Here is a 24270-nt window from a genome sequence, read left to right on the forward strand (position 1 = left end):
AAACTTTCCGATTGTTTTTGGTTAGTTAGAGGGGGTTAAATTAGTTAATAACCTATAAGAATCAGGTCATAGAAGCTGAAAATTTGTTCAATAATCATGGTGGAAGCTCATCAGTTTCTGTTTCAGATTGTTTACATGCTTCGAACTTTGGCCGACTCATTTTTTGTTTCTCAGAAACAAATTGAATTTAATTGTTTATTTTTAGTCCTATAATCTAAACATTTTTTGATAAGTATGATAACTGCAATAAAAAAGTACAAAAATGGTAGTTTTTTGCTATTTTGTTAAATCTTCAAGAGTTTTTATACACTCTGCAAGGTAAAATTTTGACCACCTAATATTAAAAGTTATACTTTCAAGAGACAATGAATAGTAAAATCCATCATTCAAATCTTCCAAAGTTGATGCTGCGTGTAAAAGTTCATGTAATGAGCTGGTTGAGTCAAAGTTTGAGAAAATAGACAGTAAAAGTTCGCCGAAAATATCTACCCCAGCAAAGGTCAAACTAAGCTGATTCCAATTAGTTTTGATGAAATTCCACACAACCATTGAAGCTGGCATGTTATTTCGACAAGCTAAGTACATCGTATTTAGAATTTTTGGGCCCTGAGCTTGTATCTGATTGGCTGAAAAAAATCGCTCGTTCAGGATCCGACGAATCAGATTTGAGTCCTTCGTAAGCCATAATTGGAATAAAGACAAATCGTCTAAATTTGATTCCGTTCGGTTATACATAAATTCCCAGTCTTCAATCGAACCGTGTCGTGAAACAGTTGGAAAAATGGCATCCTTAATGTATGGATGAATAACCATTTGGTGACGATTTTTGTCGTTTTTCCATTTTGAAAAAAGCTCGAAACTGTCTTTCAGGCATGGTTCGTATCCGTGATAGCAAAGCAGTTTTAATATGAAAGCGTTAAAATCTTCGGGTATACCGTTCGGCGGGTCTTTCCAGTTTTCCATGTCAAAGCCAGGATACAGTCTCCTATAAATCGAAATACAATAGAAAACCAAAGTTTTTGAAAACCAACAACACTAGTGCCTGTAATATACTGAAAAACGCTTATTGACCCAAAAGGATATTGACTACAGTTTTGTTTTATTGATATAAATGTAACAAAAGAAACTGCAGTGTCTTAAAACTCGTGTCGAGATCCCCGTCTTTAGCAAAAAAAAAATCGGTAGGACACCTTAATTTGGGCGGGTACATACCCCAAGTGTTTTATGACGAATTTGTCAACCAAGTATCCGTATCCGTGTCTGGTCAGTCGCACAAACACATCACCGAGTCCAAAGTTCAAATCCAGGGCCAGTCCAATCGTTCCTTGGCTGTTTTCGATCATAAGGACAGACGAAGAGAACTGAATTGCTTTCCTAAATACACAAAATGTTAGGTATAGTTCAATTATTATTTAAAGAGAGCAATTAACGGGTTAAATAGAACGCAGTGACAATCCATTATGTATATACCTGATGTTTATAAGTCTACCATTACGTATAATTTTATAGTTTTTAAGATTTTGCGCGGCAATCAGTGTTTGTTTTAAGCCATTGCAGGTCGGAGGTAATCTTTCGAGAGTTTCCCATGGTTACTTCTCATTTAGTATAAGCGTCATTACGTATGTTTTTTAAAAAATTTTCGTAAAGACAGAAGATAAAAAGACAAAAACAAAGACAAAAAAATTGCAACCAAAATTCGGAATTTGTTTTTCGAATTGTTACCAAAAGTTATCTAAAATTATATTTTTTAAATTATAGAAAACCTCAAAACAATTCTGCCAAACCTGAAGAGAAATAAATGCAATTTGTGACTACAGCTTGTTGTGTTTGAAGTGTTCTTAAGCAACGTAAAGTCAAATTAGACTGCTCATATATCAGGGCGAAACACTAAATGTTCCGACTGCCCCTTAATCTATATCGAATAGTTTTTGAGAAACGAAAATTCAAAGATGAAGTAGAAAAATTTGAGTCGCATGAAATTAATACCAATAAATTAATATAACAATTAGTTAGCCTAAGTTCAATTTGGAAAAATTGTCTTCTGCGGGATTAACCGCCACGTATAAAAAATTATCGTTAAGTTTTCAGGTTTATGGATTAAATGTACGAAACGCGCATATATTAGTCCAGAGCATGGCCAGATTGGCTTTTGGGTGATTTTGTCTATATCTTCAATATCTTCAAGTGGATATGAAATTTTTGTTAAAAATTGTTATTTTGATCGCCGAACAAGGACTGAATAAAAAAACCACCTCAAGCATAAGAGTTCCGTTTTCTTCGAAAGTCGGAAAAAAAACAAATCAACATTTTGAAAAAATCCTCTTTCTCACCCACTGAGCAATATCAAAAAGTGAGAATTTCCGAAGTATTTTTCTGATTTATTAGCTTACCAAATCAAATTTGGTCAGCATTGAAAAGATACAGAGCCAACAGACAGTTGGAAACGAGTCAATGAAAGCAATTAAACAGAAAAAAACTGACTTAATATTTGAAAAAAAATTTCAAAAAAAAATTTCAAAATTTCGAAAATCAAAAAAAAAGATGCTCTTAAAGCTTTTTGAATTTCTTAGTTTGAGCTTTTTGATAAAATTAATCTAATTTGAGGAAACTCGATCAATAGGAAAACTTTTTATTTCGCTCGAAAAACTGAGAAGTGAATTTCATTTTTGAAACTAGAAGCCGATCACCTTCGATTGTAGAGTTTGACTTTCTTTTAACAAAAGAAAGAGCAAAACTTAAAAATAAATTGAAAGTCAAGCGGCATAAAAAAATGTTAGTTTGAACAAAATTAAAGACATTGCTTGAAAAACAAAACTATGTTCATTGACTCATGAAAACTAATTTAAACTTGAGCCTTACTTAAACTTGAGCTGTACTTAAACGAAATATGAAGCATAAACGTGCTCAAATTTTTATTAGAAAATCGTGAAAACTTTTCCTATGCAAATTCTTTGGTATCTTCTACAAACTTGTAAAAGTTCTGCTGATAAAAACTCCATGATAATGATGCTTCCAGGGGACATGTTATCTACAAACATAGGTACTCTTACAGAGTGCTCGTGTCCTCTAATTCAGAAAATTTTACAATCATAACAGTGGTGGAATCCCTCGTAGGCTAAGGACTGAATGGGCTGAAACAAACATTAGCCAATCATACTTCTGTATACCAACATCTCAAGGAAAATAAGCATTTCCAGGGACTTCATATTAATTTGGCCGAACATAAACACGGCAGAAATATGCAAAGCTTCAAACTTTAGACCGCCTCTCCCCCTCAATTCTGGTTGCCAAATTTTTTGGCTTGTCAACATCAAAAGTTTTCGAAAGGCACCTTTGGACTTAGAACATTATAACTAATTTATAGGGGGGATCATGCGCCGAAAAAACACAATTTTGTAATCAATATTATTTAAAGGTACTCATAAAATCATTTTTAGCTTGTTTCTTCAAAAATTTTCTGCGACTGGCTATTCGGTATAAAAAGTGTCTCCAGCAATATATTCAACGCGCTCGCTTTAAATGAATATTTTATGCGGATTATTTCCAAAATTAATATATGCTTATGCTTGGGGAAGACATTCTACGGTAGGTCACTTAGAAGGAGTGGGGGTGGGACGGTTGTTCAGACACGTTTTGGAAGGCTTTGAATAAAAAAAAACTGCGCTGATTTTTGGCGAGCCGTCCCATCTCAAAATTAGTATATATTGGCGACAATTTAGGGCTCAGTCAGCCAAGAAAGGATGTTTTAAATTTAAATCAGAAGGGTACACTTGGTCGTCAGCGGGTCAAATCGCTGCCGGAAAAGGCGTCCGCTCCCGCCCCCTAAATCTGCTATTGCATAGCAGCTGTGCTACGTCAAACTGTGAGTTAAAAAATTGAGTATTTTTCCGTGTAGTCACCTGTAGGAAATTAGACCGATTTTGGCAGAAGCAAGTGCATCCACAATTAAGTTTCCTCGGTCCATATAAGGAAGGTGCAAGTCATGATCTTCCACATCGGAGTATCTGTCACGTGTCTCAAAACCCCACTTCATGGTCTTCTCGAACTCCTGTCAAAAAATAAGCAATCATTTCCAGTTTACATTTCATAGTTTTGCGCGTTGATATGGCCGAAATTTTAATGTTATGATGTAAAAATGAAGAATAAATCTGTTCACAATAGTTAATTTTTTCTCTGTCCCGTACACAAATTTAAACAGATTATGATATCGCTGAAATAGCTTTCAAAAATGAATTTCAAGTATGGGGAAAGGAAAAGAGCCCAACAGCAGATTCAAAGCCCCCATTCAAAGGTGTTTTAATCTTTCTAACAACAAAGCCAGACTAATTTTTCAGTGAAAAATCATGTTTTAATGGAGCATTTTTCAGGAATTTTACAATAAAATGTTTTATAGCGACCTCTGACTCAAAAATTTCTCATCTCCGTAAAATTTTTAAATATCAAAATTAAAATCCTTCATTTTCTGTCTCAACATTTTTCTTGGCCACAAAAATCACTAGGTATATATCTTAACACAATGCTACATCTTGTGCTAGTATGCGTCACAACAATAGAGGGCACTATGACAAACTTTCTGTGAATAAATTTGATTAAGTCTGTTATGAGGTTTATATTTTTTATGTAAGTTTTACTCTCATTTTTTAGGTAGCGATTTGAATTGTAAAATTTGAAACAAAATTGAGTATTTAGCAATCCGCAGCTACTGCTTAATTTGATTTAAAAACGAATTCAACTTTTAAATATAGACCTTTCTTTGATACTTGTGGACATTTTTTCATCACCAGGAAAAAGAATACTAGAAATTATGAGCGGATCAATGCCGGCGTAACACTTGTCTAATTGAGCAAAAAATAGGGCAAAACTTCGATCCATCAACCACCTGATCCGCTAAAATTTTGAACAAAAATGAGTGTTCAGCAATCGGCAGCAAGTACCTATTTTTGTAAATGTATATATCAATTTTTAGATATACTCCTCTCAGTTATATTTGTGGACACTTTTTCATCACTTGGAAAGATAGTGCCAGAATTCACGAACAAATCAAGGCCGGCGTGACACTCTTTTATCTGAGACAAAAAATCAATAGCGTAAAAATTTGATCCGCCAGCCTATACAGTTTTTTCAAGTTTACGTTTTGCGTGATTTCAAACTTGATTCTCAAAATTTGTCAAAAAAAATTGACTTTCTCAACAATAAAATTTTTGTGAAAACTTCGTCAGGCTATAACTGAATGGAAGTTGCACTGAATAGAGGTTTCAACCTGTTGATAAAAAAAAAGAAAAACATTTTTTCTCCGCTCGAAAAACTGCAGGTTGGAGATTGGAGTACAAGTGCCAAATAGAAAAACGGGCGTCTTACTACATAATCCTGCTGTTTTTTTTTCTATAATTTGCTTTTTCTTTGGTTTCTACCCTTCACACGTTTAGACACGTGGCTGGCTCACTTTGAAAGCAACAATTTAAAAAAAATTTTTTGCTAAGAAGCAAGTAGCTAGAAGTCAATGCGAACTAGAAAATGAAAAAACCAAATCACAAAACTAAGACTAGGAGACATTAAAATATGCATCATTTTTAAAAATTTTAAGCAGAGATCAAAAATGGGATTCGAAATTACAAAAAACTTCAAAAAAAAGCCAATCATTCAACCAAAACTGAAAAAGTTTCAGACAAAAGTTCAAAAAGCTCAAGAACATCGGTGAATTCAAGATTACGAACAAAAAGTAACGAATTTTCTCAAAACTCAAATAAAGTGATAAGAAGTGGAAAAAGAGGCTCCAAAACACCTCCTCAAAAACTACGAGCAACGATAATTATGGCAAATCAGTTCGCCACATATTGAGGATTGCAATAAAATTGAGGATTGAATATTAGAGCAAAGAACATCGATGACTTGAAGATTACCTGCAAAAAAAATGCTTCTTCTCAAAACTGAAACAAAGTAAAAAAAATGAGAAAAGAGGCTCCAAAATACCTCCTCAAGAATTTCAAGCAATGATAATTGTGGCAATTCAGTTTGCCATATATTGAGGGTTGCAAGAAAAAATTGAAAATTAGAGCAAAGTAGTAAACTACTACAACCAAGTCAAAAAAATTGCAAGCACTAGACAGTTAATTGACTACACAGAATCAGACAGTAGATATTGTATCGAAGAAACACACAAATAGGGAGAATAAACGCTTTTATTGAAAAAATCAAATAGTGGCTGAAGAGCTACAAACTGTTGCTCCCATCAAAACTAGCTTTACTGTGTTCTCCTTTAGACCGATCGTGAGTGAGTCAAAAGCAAGCGTGAGCCGAGTCAAAAGTGTGCTGAGTTAAAGTGTGCTGAGTCAAGTGTTCCGAGTCAAATGCAAGCTGAAAAAAAGTAAAGGCTTTCTTTTCAAATTAGTGGAAGCTTAAGTCTGGCGATAGATGCAGCAAAAAAATAATAAATTTAGATAAAAAGAGCGTAAAGATGCCGCCGCAGGGAAGAAAATTTGAACTAGATTTTAAACAAGCTATTTGACAACGCAAACTAGAAGCTGAATAAGTCAATTACAAGAAAAAAACATGGAAACTTGAAAAAAAAATAGCCAAGCTTGAAAACAAAAAACAGAGAGCTAAAAACTAGATTGCAATCACAAAAACTTCGAAAAAGGAAGCCATCCGGCAAGAATTCAAATGCTTTGATTTTGTGTCATGAAGACGATACAATTAGTCTTGTCAGCTCACGGGTCGGAAAATTTGCTTGACTGTCTATCGACAACCTTGCTTTTGACGGCTCCCACGAAACTGATAGTTTGCATTCTCAAACTAGAGCAAAGAAAAACAGTTCATTGAAAAAAAGCTTAGCGAAAGCATTTTTCAAAGCAAATGAGGTAACGGAACATTTCAAAAAACAAAACGCAGTTGAAAACAAGCAAATCAGGCGCCATCCATGTAATAATTTCCGAACCAGTTAAAAATTCAGTGTGATGATGGTGCAAGGCGACCCGATTTTTGATAGACTGAAGCTGAAGTTTTCGGTGTTCAACCGGAAACCTCTTGAACAGCCGGAAGGCTCTTTTTCTAGCGAATGTCTGTTGCGCCACGCTAGACAAAAGCATTCAGATGATTTGCTTCAAAACATTGTATATTGGAAAAACGAAACCAACCAACAACAAATTAAGCTATTATAGAGATACATACAGTAGTTCAGCATGCTCTTGATAGAAAGTTTGGCCGATTTCTTATTTTTTTTTGCTTAAGCAGAGAAGTTCAAAATCAACATTTCAAAAGACTGCATGTCTCTCAGTCAATCAGTTTAATCAAATTGTTCCATTGGAGATTTCAGTTGTGAAAATTTCAGCACTTGGATGAAAAACATTGCACTTGTACGCAAAATTTAAACGTTCCGGGGAATCCAAAAACCAGCAAAAACCACAAAATTGATACTTGTGGCGCATCCTAAAGCATTTGAGAGAAAAACACAGGGCTATGAGTATCTCCTTATAGATAGAGCTGAAAACCAGTTGAAATTAGAAGATGAACAGTTAGTTGTTCCAAACTCAAAGAATTGTAAGCTGCGGAAAGGCATGACCACAAATTGAGAAAAGGCATGACTCGAGAATGAGCTCTAGTGTTGCCTTGATGTGGCCTTCATACGGCCACAAAAGTTGCCATGATAGATGCACAAAAGCATAACCGGCTCTTGCACCAAAGAAATGGAGCGAAAGAGTACAAAGCAGCTGAAATAAAAATTGGAGACTTAATCGGTCTTGTCTTCGTCATCTAGAAGTAGCGGAATGTTTCACTTCAAAAAAGTGCTTGTCTCTTGTACCAACAAAAAACAGAGGAAATAGTTGCCCTGTGAGACAACGGATTTACTGTGACTAATCGTAAAATCTCCGAGAGAAACTCATCTTCTGGCAATTGGTAATTAACCATAAATAGTGCAGGGGTTCATAGACCCGCAAATACGAAATTAGACCGGGTGGCAACCCTCATCAATTCAATGGACAACAACGAAGTGATTAAGTTTTTTTCGGCTCGTCGCGCTCCCTACAGAAGAAATTGGCTTTGACTTAACTAATTATAAGGATTAAAAAGACAAAATATGCAGCTCTGGCCCTTTCTAATCATTCAATATCAAGGAAATATGTGAATATACTCCTCCAAAAAGAGGTCTTATCGAAGCCGTCAAAAAACAATTCGTTGGGCTTCAGGGTCGTGGACACTAAAAATATTAATGGGTGAGACATTATGTAGACGGATGCCTAGGAAACATAGTGGCACAATCGAAAAATTTTTTCATTCAAAAATATACAATGGATCTAGAAAGAACAAGTAAAACACAGCCGATCCAGAAAGAATAACTTTTTTGATGGAGAAAAATACGAGGTCGTATCAACACTAAAAATTTGAGACAAGAGAAAATTCTCAGTGACAACATGAAGTAGGCTTCGAAAAGATTGACAGCTAAACACAAGATAACAGGAGACATTCATAACCAGATGAGCAAAACGCTCTCACATGAGATGTCAGAGTTGCAAGATTTCGGGGCTTTTCTTCAGTGGTACTTCCTCATTATTCTGTAATTAACCCTTAAGGACCCCAAAAAGTAAGATGCATTTTCAAAGCAGAAGCTAAAAATAACCTCAACCTGCTCAATAACACTAATTTGTCAATTTACGCAAATCAATTTTGCAATGTCAACGGACATTTAAGCAATTTTCTCAAATTTGCCGAGCAATAACCTGAAAGCCGACTCTTTTGCTTCTTTTAGAGGAACGACGACGGTGAAAAAGGACGAAGTGTTGAAAAGAAAAGACATGATTTCTCAGCCAATAAACCTCCAACGTGAGTTAATTGAGCGTTGCTCAAAGCAGAAAGAGTTGAATTAAAATTGTTTCCAAAAGCAGAGACAATCGGCAAAATGAATATTTCCTGGATTTGTTATTCGAATCAGTACTAACCATGAAGCAAGGTAAAACATTGTACAAGGAATTCAAACAAATGAATCATTGTCCAAAAATGAATTTGGAATAATCAAAAGAGTAACAACGAGTTTCTTCTTCAGTCATTTTTCTGAAGAATTTAGAAAAAATTGTGAAAATTATTCTTTCAATTCTTCGTACTTGGATTGAAAAGGAACGAAAGATGTCGACACTTCAGAAGTATCTCATGGACCTCAGGGCAATTCTACCTGATGCATCCATTCTGTTTGAGCCCTTACAAATTTACTCTCTTTTTACGATGAGATTGGCAATGCTCCGACAATCTTTTCATCAAAAAAAAGAAGTGGTAGTGGGACAAAAAACTGAATCAGATTATACCCAAAAATTTGGCATTTGAACTTCAAAACTACATTTGAAATTTTTCAATACCACTAAGATTCTAAAAAACAAATTATGCTGATACAAATTCACTTTTTCTCCAATGCTCCATTAAAGGCAATGAGCACTGTTGGATATAGAAAAAATATATTTTAAAAAAACAAAGCAGCGCTTTCGTTGAATATATGCTTTATCAGCTTTATACACCACTCGTCGCCTTCTTTCCCATGATGTTTTTCATCACCAAGTTAATCTCATATTGGATGTTAATCTCATATTGGATCACCAAGTTAATCTCATATTAATCTCATATTGGCTATAACTGAATGGAAGTTGCACTGAATAGAGGTTTCAACCTGTTGATAAAAAAAAAAGAAAAACATTTTTTCTCCGCTCGAAAAACTGCAGGTTGGAGATTGGAGTACAAGTGCCAAATAGAAAAACGGGCGTCTTACTACATAATCCTGCTGTTTTTTTTCTATAATTTGCTTTTTCTTTGGTTTCTACCCTTCACACGTTTAGACACGTGGCTGGCTCACTTTGAAAGCAACAATTTAAAAAAAATTTTTTGATAAGAAGCAAGTAGCTAGAAGTCAATGCGAACTAGAAAATGAAAAAACCAAATCACAAAACTAAGACTAGGAGACATTAAAATATGCATCATTTTTAAAAATTTTAAGCAGAGATCAAAAATGGGATTCGAAATTACAAAAAACTTCAAAAAAAAGCCAATCATTCAACCAAAACTGAAAAAGTTTCAGACAAAAGTTCAAAAAGCTCAAGAACATCGGTGAATTCAAGATTACGAACAAAAAGTAACGATTTTTCTCAAAACTCAAATAAAGTGATAAGAAGTGGAAAAAGAGGCTCCAAAACACCTCCTCAAAAACTACGAGCAACGATAATTATGGCAAATCAGTTCGCCACATATTGAGGATTGCAAGAAAATTGAGGATTGAATATTAGAGCAAAGAACATCGATGACTTGAAGATTACCTGCAAAAAAAATGCTTCTTCTCAAAACTGAAACAAAGTAAAAAAAAAATGAGAAAAGAGGCTCCAAAATACCTCATCAAGAATTTCAAGCAATGATAATTGTGGCAATTCAGTTTGCCATATATTGAGGGTTGCAAGAAAAAATTGAAAATTAGAGCAAAGTAGTAAACTACTACAACCAAGTCAAAAAAATTGCAAGCACTAGACAGTTAATTGACTACACAGAATCAGACAGTAGATATTGTATCGAAGAAACACACAAATAGGGAGAATAAACGCTTTTATTGAAAAAATCAAATAGTGGCTGAAGAGCTACAAACTGTTGCTCCCATCAAAACTAGCTTTACTGTGTTCTCCTTTAGACCGATCGTGAGTGAGTCAAAAGCAAGCGTGTGCCGAGTCAAAAGTGTGCTGAGTTAAAGTGTGCTGAGTCAAGTGTTCCGAGTCAAATGCAAGCTGAAAAAAAGTAAAGGCTTTCTTTTCAAATTAGTGGAAGCTTAAGTCTGGCGATAGATGCAGCAAAAAAATAATAAATTTAGATAAAAAGAGCGTAAAGATGCCGCCGCAGGGAAGAAAATTTGAACTAGATTTTAAACAAGCTATTTGACAACGCAAACTAGAAGCTGAATAAGTCAATTACAAGAAAAAAACATGGAAACTTGAAAAAAAAATAGCCAAGCTTGAAAACAAAAAACAGAGAGCTAAAAACTAGATTGCAATCACAAAAACTTCGAAAAAGGAAGCCATCCGGCAAGAATTCAAATGCTTTGATTTTGTGTCATGAAGACGATACAATTAGTCTTGTCAGCTCACGGGTCGGAAAATTTGCTTGACTGTCTATCGACAACCTTGCTTTTGACGGCTCCCACGAAACTGATAGTTTGCATTCTCAAACTAGAGCAAAGAAAAACAGTTCATTGAAAAAAAGCTTAGCGAAAGCATTTTTCAAAGCAAATGAGGTAACGGAACATTTCAAAAAAAACGCAGTTGTAATAATTTCCGAACCAGTTAAAAATTCAGTGTGATGATGGTGCAAGGCGACCCGATTTTTGATAGACTGAAGCTGAAGTTTTCGGTGTTCAACCGGAAACCTCTTGAACAGCCGGAAGGCTCTTTTTCTAGCGAATGTCTGTTGCGCCACGCTAGACAAAAGCATTCAGATGATTTGCTTCAAAACATTGTATATTGGAAAAACGAAACCAACCAACAACAAATTAAGCTATTATAGAGATACATACAGTAGTTCAGCATGCTCTTGATAGAAAGTTTGGCCGATTTCTTATTTTTTTTTGCTTAAGCAGAGAAGTTCAAAATCAACATTTCAAAAGACTGCATGTCTCTCAGTCAATCAGTTTAATCAAATTGTTCCATTGGAGATTTCAGTTGTGAAAATTTCAGCACTTGGATGAAAAACATTGCACTTGTACGCAAAATTTAAACGTTCCGGGGAATCCAAAAACCAGCAAAAACCACAAAATTGATACTTGTGGCGCATCCTAAAGCATTTGAGAGAAAAACACAGGGCTATGAGTATCTCCTTATAGATAGAGCTGAAAACCAGTTGAAATTAGAAGATGAACAGTTAGTTGTTCCAAACTCAAAGAATTGTAAGCTGCGGAAAGGCATGACCACAAATTGAGAAAAGGCATGACTCGAGAATGAGCTCTAGTGTTGCCTTGATGTGGCCTTCATACGGCCACAAAAGTTGCCATGATAGATGCACAAAAGCATAACCGGCTCTTGCACCAAAGAAATGGAGCGAAAGAGTACAAAGCAGCTGAAATAAAAATTGGAGACTTAATCGGTCTTGTCTTCGTCATCTAGAAGTAGCGGAATGTTTCACTTCAAAAAAGTGCTTGTCTCTTGTACCAACAAAAAACAGAGGAAATAGTTGCCCTGTGAGACAACGGATTTACTGTGACTAATCGTAAAATCTCCGAGAGAAACTCATCTTCTGGCAATTGGTAATTAACCATAAATAGTGCAGGGGTTCATAGACCCGCAAATACGAAATTAGACCGGGTGGCAACCCTCATCAATTCAATGGACAACAACGAAGTGATTAAGTTTTTTTCGGCTCGTCGCGCTCCCTACAGAAGAAATTGGCTTTGACTTAACTAATTATAAGGATTAAAAAGACAAAATATGCAGCTCTGGCCCTTTCTAATCATTCAATATCAAGGAAATATGTGAATATACTCCTCCAAAAAGAGGTCTTATCGAAGCCGTCAAAAAACAATTCGTTGGGCTTCAGGGTCGTGGACACTAAAAATATTAATGGGTGAGACATTATGTAGACGGATGCCTAGGAAACATAGTGGCACAATCGAAAAATTTTTTCATTCAAAAATATACAATGGATCTAGAAAGAACAAGTAAAACACAGCCGATCCAGAAAGAATAACTTTTTTGATGGAGAAAAATACGAGGTCGTATCAACACTAAAAATTTGAGACAAGAGAAAATTCTCAGTGACAACATGAAGTAGGCTTCGAAAAGATTGACAGCTAAACACAAGATAACAGGAGACATTCATAACCAGATGAGCAAAGCGCTCTCACATGAGATGTCAGAGTTGCAAGATTTCGGGGCTTTTCTTCAGTGGTACTTCCTCATTATTCTGTAATTAACCCTTAAGGACCCCAAAAAGTAAGATGCATTTTCAAAGCAGAAGCTAAAAATAACCTCAACCTGCTCAATAACACTAATTTGTCAATTTACGCAAATCAATTTTGCAATGTCAACGGACATTTAAGCAATTTTCTCAAATTTGCCGAGCAATAACCTGAAAGCCGACTCTTTTGCTTCTTTTAGAGGAACGACGACGGTGAAAAAGGACGAAGTGTTGAAAAGAAAAGACATGATTTCTCAGCCAATAAACCTCCAACGTGAGTTAATTGAGCGTTGCTCAAAGCAGAAAGAGTTGAATTAAAATTGTTTCCAAAAGCAGAGACAATCGGCAAAATGAATATTTCCTGGATTTGTTATTCGAATCAGTACTAACCATGAAGCAAGGTAAAACATTGTACAAGGAATTCAAACAAATGAATCATTGTCCAAAAATGAATTTGGAATAATCAAAAGAGTAACAACGAGTTTCTTCTTCAGTCATTTTTCTGAAGAATTTAGAAAAAATTGTGAAAATTATTCTTTCAATTCTTCGTACTTGGATTGAAAAGGAACGAAAGATGTCGACACCTCAGAAGTATCTCATGGACCTCAGGGCAATTCTATCTGATGCATCCATTCTGTTTGAGCCCTTACAAATTTACTCTCTTTTTACGATGAGATTGGCAATGCTCCGACAATCTTTTCATCAAAAAAAAGAAGTGGTAGTGGGACAAAAAACTGAATCAGATTATACCCAAAAATTTGGCATTTGAACTTCAAAACTACATTTGAAATTTTTCAATACCACTAAGATTCTAAAAAACAAATTATGCTGATACAAATTCACTTTTTCTCCAATGCTCCATTAAAGGCAATGAGCACTGTTGGATATAGAAAAAATATATTTTAAAAAAACAAAGCAGCGCTTTCGTTGAATATATGCTTTATCAGCTTTATACACCACTCGTCGCCTTCTTTCCCATGATGTTTTTCATCACCAAGTTAATCTCATATTGGATGTTAATCTCATATTGGATCACCAAGTTAATCTCATATTAATCTCATATTGGCTATAACTGAATGGAAGTTGCACTGAATAGAGGTTTCAACCTGTTGATAAAAAAAAAAACATTTTTTCTCCGCTCGAAAAACTGCAGGTTGGAGATTGGAGTACAAGTGCCAAATAGAAAAACGGGCGTCTTACTACATAATCCTGCTGTTTTTTTTCTATAATTTGCTTTTTCTTTGGTTTCTACCCTTCACACGTTTAGACACGTGGCTGGCTCACTTTGAAAGCAACAATTTAAAAAAAATTTTTTGCTAAGAAGCAAGTAGCTAGAAGTCAATGCGAACTAGAAAATGAAAAAACCAAATCACAAAACTAAGACTAGGAGACATTAAAATATGCATCATTTTTAAAAATTTTAAGCAGAGATCAAAAATGGGATTCGAAATTACAAAAAACTTCAAAAAAAAAGCCAATCATTCAACCAAAACTGAAAAAGTTTCAGACAAAAGTTCAAAAAGCTCAAGAACATCGGTGAATTCAAGATTACGAACAAAAAGTAACGATTTTTCTCAAAACTCAAATAAAGTGATAAGAAGTGGAAAAAGAGGCTCCAAAACACCTCCTCAAAAACTACGAGCAACGATAATTATGGCAAATCAGTTCGCCACATATTGAGGATTGCAAGAAAATTGAGGATTGAATATTAGAGCAAAGAACATCGATGACTTGAAGATTACCTGCAAAAAAAATGCTTCTTCTCAAAACTGAAACAAAGTAGAAAAAAAATGAGAAAAGAGGCTCCAAAATACCTCCTCAAGAATTTCAAGCAATGATAATTGTGGCAATTCAGTTTGCCATATATTGAGGGTTGCAAGAAAAAATTGAAAATTAGAGCAAAGTAGTAAACTACTACAACCAAGTCAAAAAAATTGCAAGCACTAGACAGTTAATTGACTACACAGAATCAGACAGTAGATATTGTATCGAAGAAACACACAAATAGGGAGAATAAACGCTTTTATTGAAAAAATCAAATAGTGGCTGAAGAGCTACAAACTGTTGCTCCCATCAAAACTAGCTTTACTGTGTTCTCCTTTAGACCGATCGTGAGTGAGTCAAAAGCAAGCGTGTGCCGAGTCAAAAGTGTGCTGAGTTAAAGTGTGCTGAGTCAAGTGTTCCGAGTCAAATGCAAGCTGAAAAAAAGTAAAGGCTTTCTTTCCAAATTAGTGGAAGCTTAAGTCTGGCGATAGATGCAGCAAAAAAATAATAAATTTAGATAAAAAGAGCGTAAAGATGCCGCCGCAGGGAAGAAAATTTGAACTAGATTTTAAACAAGCTATTTGACAACGCAAACTAGAAGCTGAATAAGTCAATTACAAGAAAAAAACATGGAAACTTGAAAAAAAAATAGCCAAGCTTGAAAACAAAAAACAGAGAGCTAAAAACTAGATTGCAATCACAAAAACTTCGAAAAAGGAAGCCATCCGGCAAGAATTCAAATGCTTTGATTTTGTGTCATGAAGACGATACAATTAGTCTTGTCAGCTCACGGGTCGGAAAATTTGCTTGACTGTCTATCGACAACCTTGCTTTTGACGGCTCCCACGAAACTGATAGTTTGCATTCTCAAACTAGAGCAAAGAAAAACAGTTCATTGAAAAAAAGCTTAGCGAAAGCATTTTTCAAAGCAAATGAGGTAACGGAACATTTCAAAAAAAACGCAGTTGAAAACAAGCGAATCAGGCGCCATCCATGTAATAATTTCCGAACCAGTTAAAAATTCAGTGTGATGATGGTGCAAGGCGACCCGATTTTTGATAGACTGAAGCTGAAGTTTTCGGTGTTCAACCGGAAACCTCTTGAACAGCCGGAAGGCTCTTTTTCTAGCGAATGTCTGTTGCGCCACGCTAGACAAAAGCATTCAGATGATTTGCTTCAAAACATTGTATATTGGAAAAACGAAACCAACCAACAACAAATTAAGCTATTATAGAGATACATACAGTAGTTCAGCATGCTCTTGATAGAAAGTTTGGCCGATTTCTTATTTTTTTTTTGCTTAAGCAGAGAAGTTCAAAATCAACATTTCAAAAGACTGCATGTCTCTCAGTCAATCAGTTTAATCAAATTGTTCCATTGGAGATTTCAGTTGTGAAAATTTCAGCACTTGGATGAAAAACATTGCACTTGTACGCAAAATTTAAACGTTCCGGGGAATCCAAAAACCAGCAAAAACCACAAAATTGATACTTGTGGCGCATCCTAAAGCATTTGAGAGAAAAACACAGGGCTATGAGTATCTCCTTATAGATAGAGCTGAAAACCAGTTGAAATTAGAAGATGAACAGTTAGTTGTTCCAAACTCAAAGAATTGTAAGCTGCGGAAAGGCATGACCACAAATTGAGAAAAGGCATGACTCGAGAATGAGCTCTAGTGTTGCCTTGATGTGGCCTTCATACGGCCACAAAAGTTGCCATGATAGATGCACAAAAGCATAACCGGCTCTTGCACCAAAGAAATGGAGCGAAAGAGTACAAAGCAGCTGAAATAAAAATTGGAGACTTAATCGGTCTTGTCTTCGTCATCTAGAAGTAGCGGAATGTTTCACTTCAAAAAAGTGCTTGTCTCTTGTACCAACAAAAAACAGAGGAAATAGTTGCCTTGTGAGACAACGGATTTACTGTGACTAATCGTAAAATCTCCGAGAGAAACTCATCTTCTGGCAATTGGTAATTAACCATAAATAGTGCAGTGGTTCATAGACCCGCAAATACGAAATTAGACCGGGTGGCAACCCTCATCAATTCAATGGACAACAACGAAGTGATTAAGTTTTTTTCGGCTCGTCGCGCTCCCTACAGAAGAAATTGGCTTTGACTTAACTAATTATAAGGATTAAAAAGACAAAATATGCAGCTCTGGCCCTTTCTAATCATTCAATATCAAGGAAATATGTGAATATACTCCTCCAAAAAGAGGTCTTATCGAAGCCGTCAAAAAACAATTCGTTGGGCTTCAGGGTCGTGGACACTAAAAATATTAATGGGTGAGACATTATGTAGACGGATGCCTAGGAAACATAGTGGCACAATCGAAAAATTTTTTCATTCAAAAATATACAATGGATCTAGAAAGAACAAGTAAAACACAGCCGATCCAGAAAGAATAACTTTTTTGATGGAGAAAAATACGAGGTCGTATCAACACTAAAAATTTGAGACAAGAGAAAATTCTCAGTGACAACATGAAGTAGGCTTCGAAAAGATTGACAGCTAAACACAAGATAACAGGAGACATTCATAACCAGATGAGCAAAGCGCTCTCACATGAGATGTCAGAGTTGCAAGATTTCGGGGCTTTTCTTCAGTGGTACTTCCTCATTATTCTGTAATTAACCCTTAAGGACCCCAAAAAGTAAGATGCATTTTCAAAGCAGAAGCTAAAAATAACCTCAACCTGCTCAATAACACTAATTTGTCAATTTACGCAAATCAATTTTGCAATGTCAACGGACATTTAAGCAATTTTCTCAAATTTGCCGAGCAATAACCTGAAAGCCGACTCTTTTGCTTCTTTTAGAGGAACGACGACGGTGAAAAAGGACGAAGTGTTGAAAAGAAAAGACATGATTTCTCAGCCAATAAACCTCCAACGTGAGTTAATTGAGCGTTGCTCAAAGCAGAAAGAGTTGAATTAAAATTGTTTCCAAAAGCAGAGACAATCGGCAAAATGAATATTTCCTGGATTTGTTATTCGAATCAGTACTAACCATGAAGCAAGGTAAAACATTGTACAAGGAATTCAAACAAATGAATCTTTGTCCAAAAATGAATTTGGAATAATCAAAAGAGTAACAGCGAGTTTCTTCTTCAGTCATTTTTCTGAAGAATTTAGAAAAAGTTGTGAAAATTATTCTTTCAATTCTTCGTACTTGGATTGAAAAGGAACGAAAGATGTCGACACTTCAGAAGTATCTCATGGACCTCAGGGCAATTCTACCTGATGCATCCATTCTGTTTGAGCCCTTACAAATTTACTCTCTTTTTACGATGAGATTGGCAATGCTCCGACAATCTTTTCATCAAAAAAAAAAGAAGTGGTAGTGGGACAAAAAACTGAACCAGATTATACCCAAAAATTTGGCATTTGAACTTCAAAACTACATTTGAAATTTTTCAATACCACTAAGATTCTAAAAAACAAATTATGCTGATACAAATTCACTTTTTCTCCAATGCTCCACTAAAGGCAATGAGCACTGTTGGATATAGAAAAAATATATTTTAAAAAAACAAAGCAGCGCTTTCGTTGAATATATGCTTTATCAGCTTTATACACCACTCGTCGCCTTCTTTCCCATGATGTTTTTCATCACCAAGTTAATCTCATATTGGGATAAAGCTTGCACATAACACCATTCGCCAATTGTTGAACTTTCTTTATTATGTTCACCATGAAGACTGATGGTTTTTTTTTCGTGAGCACAATCAACAAATGGAGCATCGTGATTGGGTTTCTCCCATGACGATTTTCATCACCAAGTTAATATCATATTGGGATAAAATTCGGGAGAGATCCTATCACCCTGCTCCATTTGTTGATTGTGCTCACGAAGAAAACCAACAGTCTTCATGGCGAACATAATAAAGAAAGTTCAACAATTGGCGAGTGGTATTATGTACCTGGTGTGGTCAACCCAGCCGAAATTTGGAACCAGAGGAACGACAAACTTGTAGTTGAACAGAACCATTGAACAGCAGGATTCATTTAGCTAAGCCGGTCAAAGTTATCCTGGCCCCTCCAGACGAGTTTTCTGTAACTATCAGAAATCTACAAAATGATTGAACTGGTCACTCTGCTTACTGCTACACAACCAGTTCAAGTTGCAGTTCATTGGCAACGCTTCAATTTATAGCCAAAACGAGTGAACGCTGTGGCGTTTTGTTTTCGTTTTTAGAGAAAAAGTAACAGGTCTTGTGTTCAACGTTTTATGAGCGTTCGAGACATCAACCGATTTGTTTTGAGACATGCGAACTTTTCTGGGAGAATCAATTTTTGTCCCACTTTAATTATAGCTTCTTTCGTCCAATGGCCTTGATTCTAATGAATTGAACGCCATCATTCTGAGCTTCTTGGTTGACCAATTATCTCGGTAACTATCCCCATTGACGGCTTATATTCCGAGTTGATAAAACTCTATTGAACTTTTTGAGCGGACGCAGACATGTTTTGGCAACAATGGTCACTTGAACATCTACCGCAGTGGAAAACACGTTTGAAGTCGAACATTGAACAACACGTTAACATGAGTGTGGCCTATTGGTAACCCAGTCAAACCATGGGACCACAAGATGGCGGGAGTCTTAAGAAAATGTCCTACAAAAGATGGAGTTATTCGAACAGCAACAGTCAAACCTACAAGAAGCAAGTACAAAAGATCTTTTGGTTAAATTGGCGCCGTTGTGTTTACCCTCTGTGTTTTGTATAGATAACTATGCCCCGCCAGATTTGCGTCATCAAGGAATCTCAACAAAAAAAAACTAGAAACGATTGATTCTTTGTTTTCTTATAAATTGCATTTTTCAGTTTCTACTTTATTAGGTTTGTCCGTTTGGCTCGTTTTTCAATTTTTTAACACAGATAAAGAACAGAACAGAAAGAAACAGAGCAAAACAGAGCCCACAATGTTAGCCCGAGCAAATATTTTCACCGAGAAAAGTTATACGTTAATGATGTTTTTCTCACGTTAACTTATAAGGTGAGTTTGTTCTGCTTCAACTTTATTAATTTAGTCCTTTGTGCTCTTTTGACTAATTGTACACAAACATACAACACTAAAAAACCGTTACCCTCAATTTTTGAGCCCAATTTTTGTAGTCATATGTAACCAAATTGTCATGGTATTCATTTTTTTGTTTGTTTAAAGTTTACTTTCATTAATCAGGCAGCGACGTGAGCTATATAATTAGAAACTAAAATGAGTGTTCAGCTATCAGCCGCTCTTTTTCTTAAGTTTATATCAAGATAAGGTCCTTTGTTGATACAGTGTTAAACAAAAATTTGTGAGTTTTTCTTCAGTACTTGGAAATCAAAGATCAGATCAATGCCGGTGATCGTTACTTTTGATTGAGTAGAATTAGCCTCCGTCAAAATTTGGGGAAAGCGACAATTTTCACAGTTTAAAAACTAGATTAAAATATGGCAATGCCAAGTAGCGATCGCTTTGCATTATCATTCGGCAACAGAGATAGTGAATGTGGATCAGTATTAGCCGCTAAATATTCACAGAAGTTTGTTACATTTTCCGACGTTTCTTTACTTTTCTTTAGTATTGCCAGTTGTCTTTTTTAAGAGTCAAATCACAGGCTCAAATGAACAGATTTACCATATAAATCTAAATTAGAATCAGAAAATTTGGTATCATTTTTGGTATCATACCTTGAGGCTATCTTCATTTGCATAGAACACTCTGTAAAGGCCAGTTCCATTTGCGTTGAATTTAATCCAATCGGGCCTGGCTCTGTTCAAAGGAATTGTTGCAGAAGTTTCTTCCAGTAGAATTGTTCTGAAGGATCCAGCGACATCATTGGGAAATGTGTACCTGAAAGTTTTGCAAGCAAAAAATTGCGAATGTTTTGAAAAGTTCTTTTAAGCATCAATGAACGTAGAGAAGACAGTTATGGGTCATTTTTTTGAAAAGTTAGCCTAGTTGAATAGTAAACTAGAGTTGCGAATAGTAATTTTAGGGCAATCATGAAACCTGTCTGATAAATGCTTTTCAAAAATTGTACTCCGGGTTGTTTTAACTGGTTTACCAGCCGCCAGATCCTTGAAACTTTGCATTAAATCCTTTAGACCCGAAGAATTTTGATGACAACGCTGTATGAAGCTATTCAAAAATGGAAAGTTACAATATAAATGAGAAGGGTCTATAGCTAAAAGTAATTCCAAATATACAACAAATCGGACTTTTGGGGGCTTGAAAAGCAAAGCTTCTGGTTATCACAGAAACTCCTGATTGTTCCGACCGCTTTCAGAGTGAAAAGAAAACTTTGACACATGACTTTTGTAGTTTTTAAGAGATGGGTTGCTCCGGTTATCAAGAGAGGTATCATATTAAAGCCCTGTTTTCACTCGTGATACGGAAAAGATAAGGATGCTTCAAAAACTTCGAATGTCTTCGTTTTAAGATTAGTTTATCACTAGAGTGAGTGGGAAAACCCGTTCGCAACATGGTAATTTTTCAGCGTTTTGAAATTTTCTTGGATATAACCTAAAGAACGTTGGGCTTAATTTTCAAGACATTTTTCAACTCACAAAATAGCTTGAAAGTCCTTAGCTTCTTGTCAACAACTGGCTTCTCCTTTTAATAATGAGACTAAAATATTCTTTTGCTTACGTCAGAGGTATGATCCATGGCGTGTAGTTTTGTGCTGACTCAAAGACAACCGAACACATGTAGCAGTAGGGTTTCTGCGATAGGTGGATGTTCTCGTCATCAAAGGAAACAGTCACAATCGGAATGTGTTCAGAATTCAGCTGAAAAAAAAAGATCAAATCAGTGCTATTATTTAGTTAGTGAGACAACTGATTAACGAGGAAAAAACCAAGATACGAGCTGTTCAGCTCCCGTTTATACATGAATTTTTTTGGGCTTAGTAGTGTTGCCTTAGTTCAAGTAACAATCACGGATCGTGGTGAGCCTCGAACCTCCGACCTTTTGAGTTAGGACCGATGGGTATAACTCATAGAGTAATTTCGGATAGGGTACACCGTCTGCTCGTCACGCTATCTTATTTTCGGCCGGATAGATTCGTGCAACTTCTTAGTCTAATACCGATCCTAATCTTACTCTTATACTATCTAGTCTCAGGTTGTTTAACTAGTCTCTGCTAGGCTCAATAGATCTAGGGTATACTGGTTTATTGCGGCTGCTGAAGTACTCGGGAGAGTTCAACTAACTTCTAAGTTAAATTCAAATCTCTCTGGTGCTGAAATTACAAGTAATTTCAGCACTTACAAATAAGTGGATTGTTAGTCAGATGGATCATGATTGGTTAATATTAAATACTTTACATTGGTAAAATATCTAATTTATCCAATCATAAAATGTAGTTTAGATCAGGTTCCACTTTTGATTAAAAAACGGAGACGTGGCCACATTACTACTGCTCCCCCTGTTACCAGGTGTTTAAAATGATCGCAACATTAACAAGAGTGGCCTTTTTTAGTTAGTAGATAATGTTCAAACGTCAAAATCGATGCAAAAAAATCGTTCTAAGCGCTGGTTAGTTTTTCGGGTACGCTTCAAAATTCCTTAAGTTTTCAAATCTTAATAACTTTTTTCTCGTTGCAAATTTTCTTCAATTTTCAGATAATAATCATTTGTTTTCTCGAGTCGCATTTTCCAAAAGGGCAAAAAACTCCAAAAAGCTTAAAAATGATAACGATTTCGAAATTGGAGCCAAACCTTTAAAAAATTGACCAAAAAATTGCACCCAAATTCAAACCGGGTTTTTGGCCAAAAAAAGTAAATCCTTTCCTAAACACTTGATAAATGAAAATATCAAAGTAACAACCCGTTTTCATCAAAATTGTTGAGATATCCATAAAGAAATTTTCACGGGTTGGCGAATTTTTTTCTGGATGTTAGAAGGTTGCATAGAAAAAAATTGCATGTAGTTCTTAAGCAGGGGCACAACAGCGGTTCGCCGTGATGAGCTGTACAGCTCGTATGTTGGTCCTATCCCTCGTGGATAAATGATCTTAAAAGGCGCAATCAAGCTATATCTGAAGAAGAGCAACTATTTGCGATTAATTCGTAGTGATATTTAGCCTCGCGTAAAACTTTTAACGTTTTGTCTGCAAGAGTCACATAATATAACGTTTTATAGTGAATTAACAACAGATTATGTGAGAAAATTTTACGTTTTTAACTAAAATAATACAATTCAGATCTTTTAACTGATAAAAACATTTAACTGATAAAAAAAAAACATTTTAACCGTAAAGAAAAAAACAATCAGAAGGTCAAGCAAAGGATTGACTGATCCAAAAATAATTGATACCAAAACAGCAAAAAAAGTATTTGATGATGATTTTTAACAGTGTTTTACCCATTTATTCATCAGATGTGAAATGTTTCCAAGCGAGTGATTTGACCCTAGCGTCATCATTGCCCAGAGGTCATTGACGTCCGCGTTGCTGAACTTGAAAGTGTCCAAGTACCTGCCGACTCCCGCGAAGAAGTTCTCCTTGCCCATGACCTGTTCCAACATGGAGAGAAGGCCACAGCTCTTCCAGTAGGTTATGGAGTCAAAACTGCCTAAACTTTAGTAATTTTAAATTGTTGGCAATATATGAGACTTTGCGCCCCATGATGATAGACAGTAACAAGGATAGCCGGTTACTGTGCAAGTAGCACAGAATGTTCCGACCATAGTCTTTAAAAACCTACAAAAATAGTTTTTTTTTCAAATTTGTGTAGTTTTTTTCTGCGTGGTGTGATAAAGGGATCTGACGTAAGACTATAATTTAAGTAGATTCGAAAGTCATACTAAAATAGGCCAATTGGACAAACTTTTTTCTAGATAATGACAAGAAAAATAAAAAAATAAAAAATTTGAACATTTTTTTTCAATTCAGTTTTTTCTGTAGAAATTTTTTTGAATGTTTGGTTCTTAAAATGGGACTAAAATTTCTAAAAACTTATTTTTTTTTGCTTGAAACTAAGTTTCAGGCTTTATAATAGGCATAATTAAGCTGATGTAAGCCTGCTCGCCTGCTTAATTCGGTCGAGTTAAGACGAAAAACCAAAAACTTAAAACCTGAGAAACTGAGAAAAAATTTTGGAAAATTTTAATGTGGTTCGAATTGCAGCTGAAATGGCTTTAATATGATATATCGCTGGTTATAACTTGATGATTATTTGCGGTACCTGATTTTGCGTGGAAAACAAAAAAACTAAAACACACCGAATACAAAGTTCCTCCCCATTTTTCAAATGGTCGGAAAAAAAAGCAGAACTTTTCAGTATTTGCTGATTAGGTGTTGAAATCAGTGAAATTTCAGGCTAATCTTAGTTCAGATTTTTTGACCGAAAAACATTTTGTCAACAGTTTGGCATTTAATATACAATAAAGCTCTTTCTAGTTCCAAACATTTTATTGTTTCTGAAGGTTGTTTCACCAAAATCTATTTTTTTACATTTTTTTTCGATCTACAAAAAATAACATAAAAGTTTCGGCGTGAATAAGTGAACATTATAAACAGCAATTTTTTGCATATATATTTTAAAACAGTATAATCCTTTTTCAGATAATAAAATTGGTTTTATACAAATTCTAGGCAATTCTATTTTG

General features: G+C 35.4%; 1 protein-coding gene across 1 annotated transcript in view; it reads right to left on the reverse strand.

Annotated features, from left to right (window-relative positions):
- Window positions 1-213: 213 nt before the first annotated feature.
- Window positions 214-24270, reverse strand: part of LOC134848670 (endoplasmic reticulum aminopeptidase 1-like) — a gene marked incomplete in the record, with an annotated part of 70067 nt that continues 46010 nt past the window's right edge. Inside the window, 6 exon segments of the mRNA XM_063866187.1 lie at window positions 214-985; window positions 1213-1374; window positions 3900-4048; window positions 20348-20510; window positions 21309-21448; window positions 23026-23234. Of these exon segments, the coding sequence (XP_063722257.1) occupies window positions 277-985; window positions 1213-1374; window positions 3900-4048; window positions 20348-20510; window positions 21309-21448; window positions 23026-23234 (1532 nt within the window).

This window comes from Symsagittifera roscoffensis, chromosome 6 (genome assembly GCF_963678635.1).
Source record: "Symsagittifera roscoffensis chromosome 6, txSymRosc1.1, whole genome shotgun sequence".
Classification (NCBI taxonomy): Eukaryota; Metazoa; Xenacoelomorpha; order Acoela; family Convolutidae; genus Symsagittifera; species Symsagittifera roscoffensis.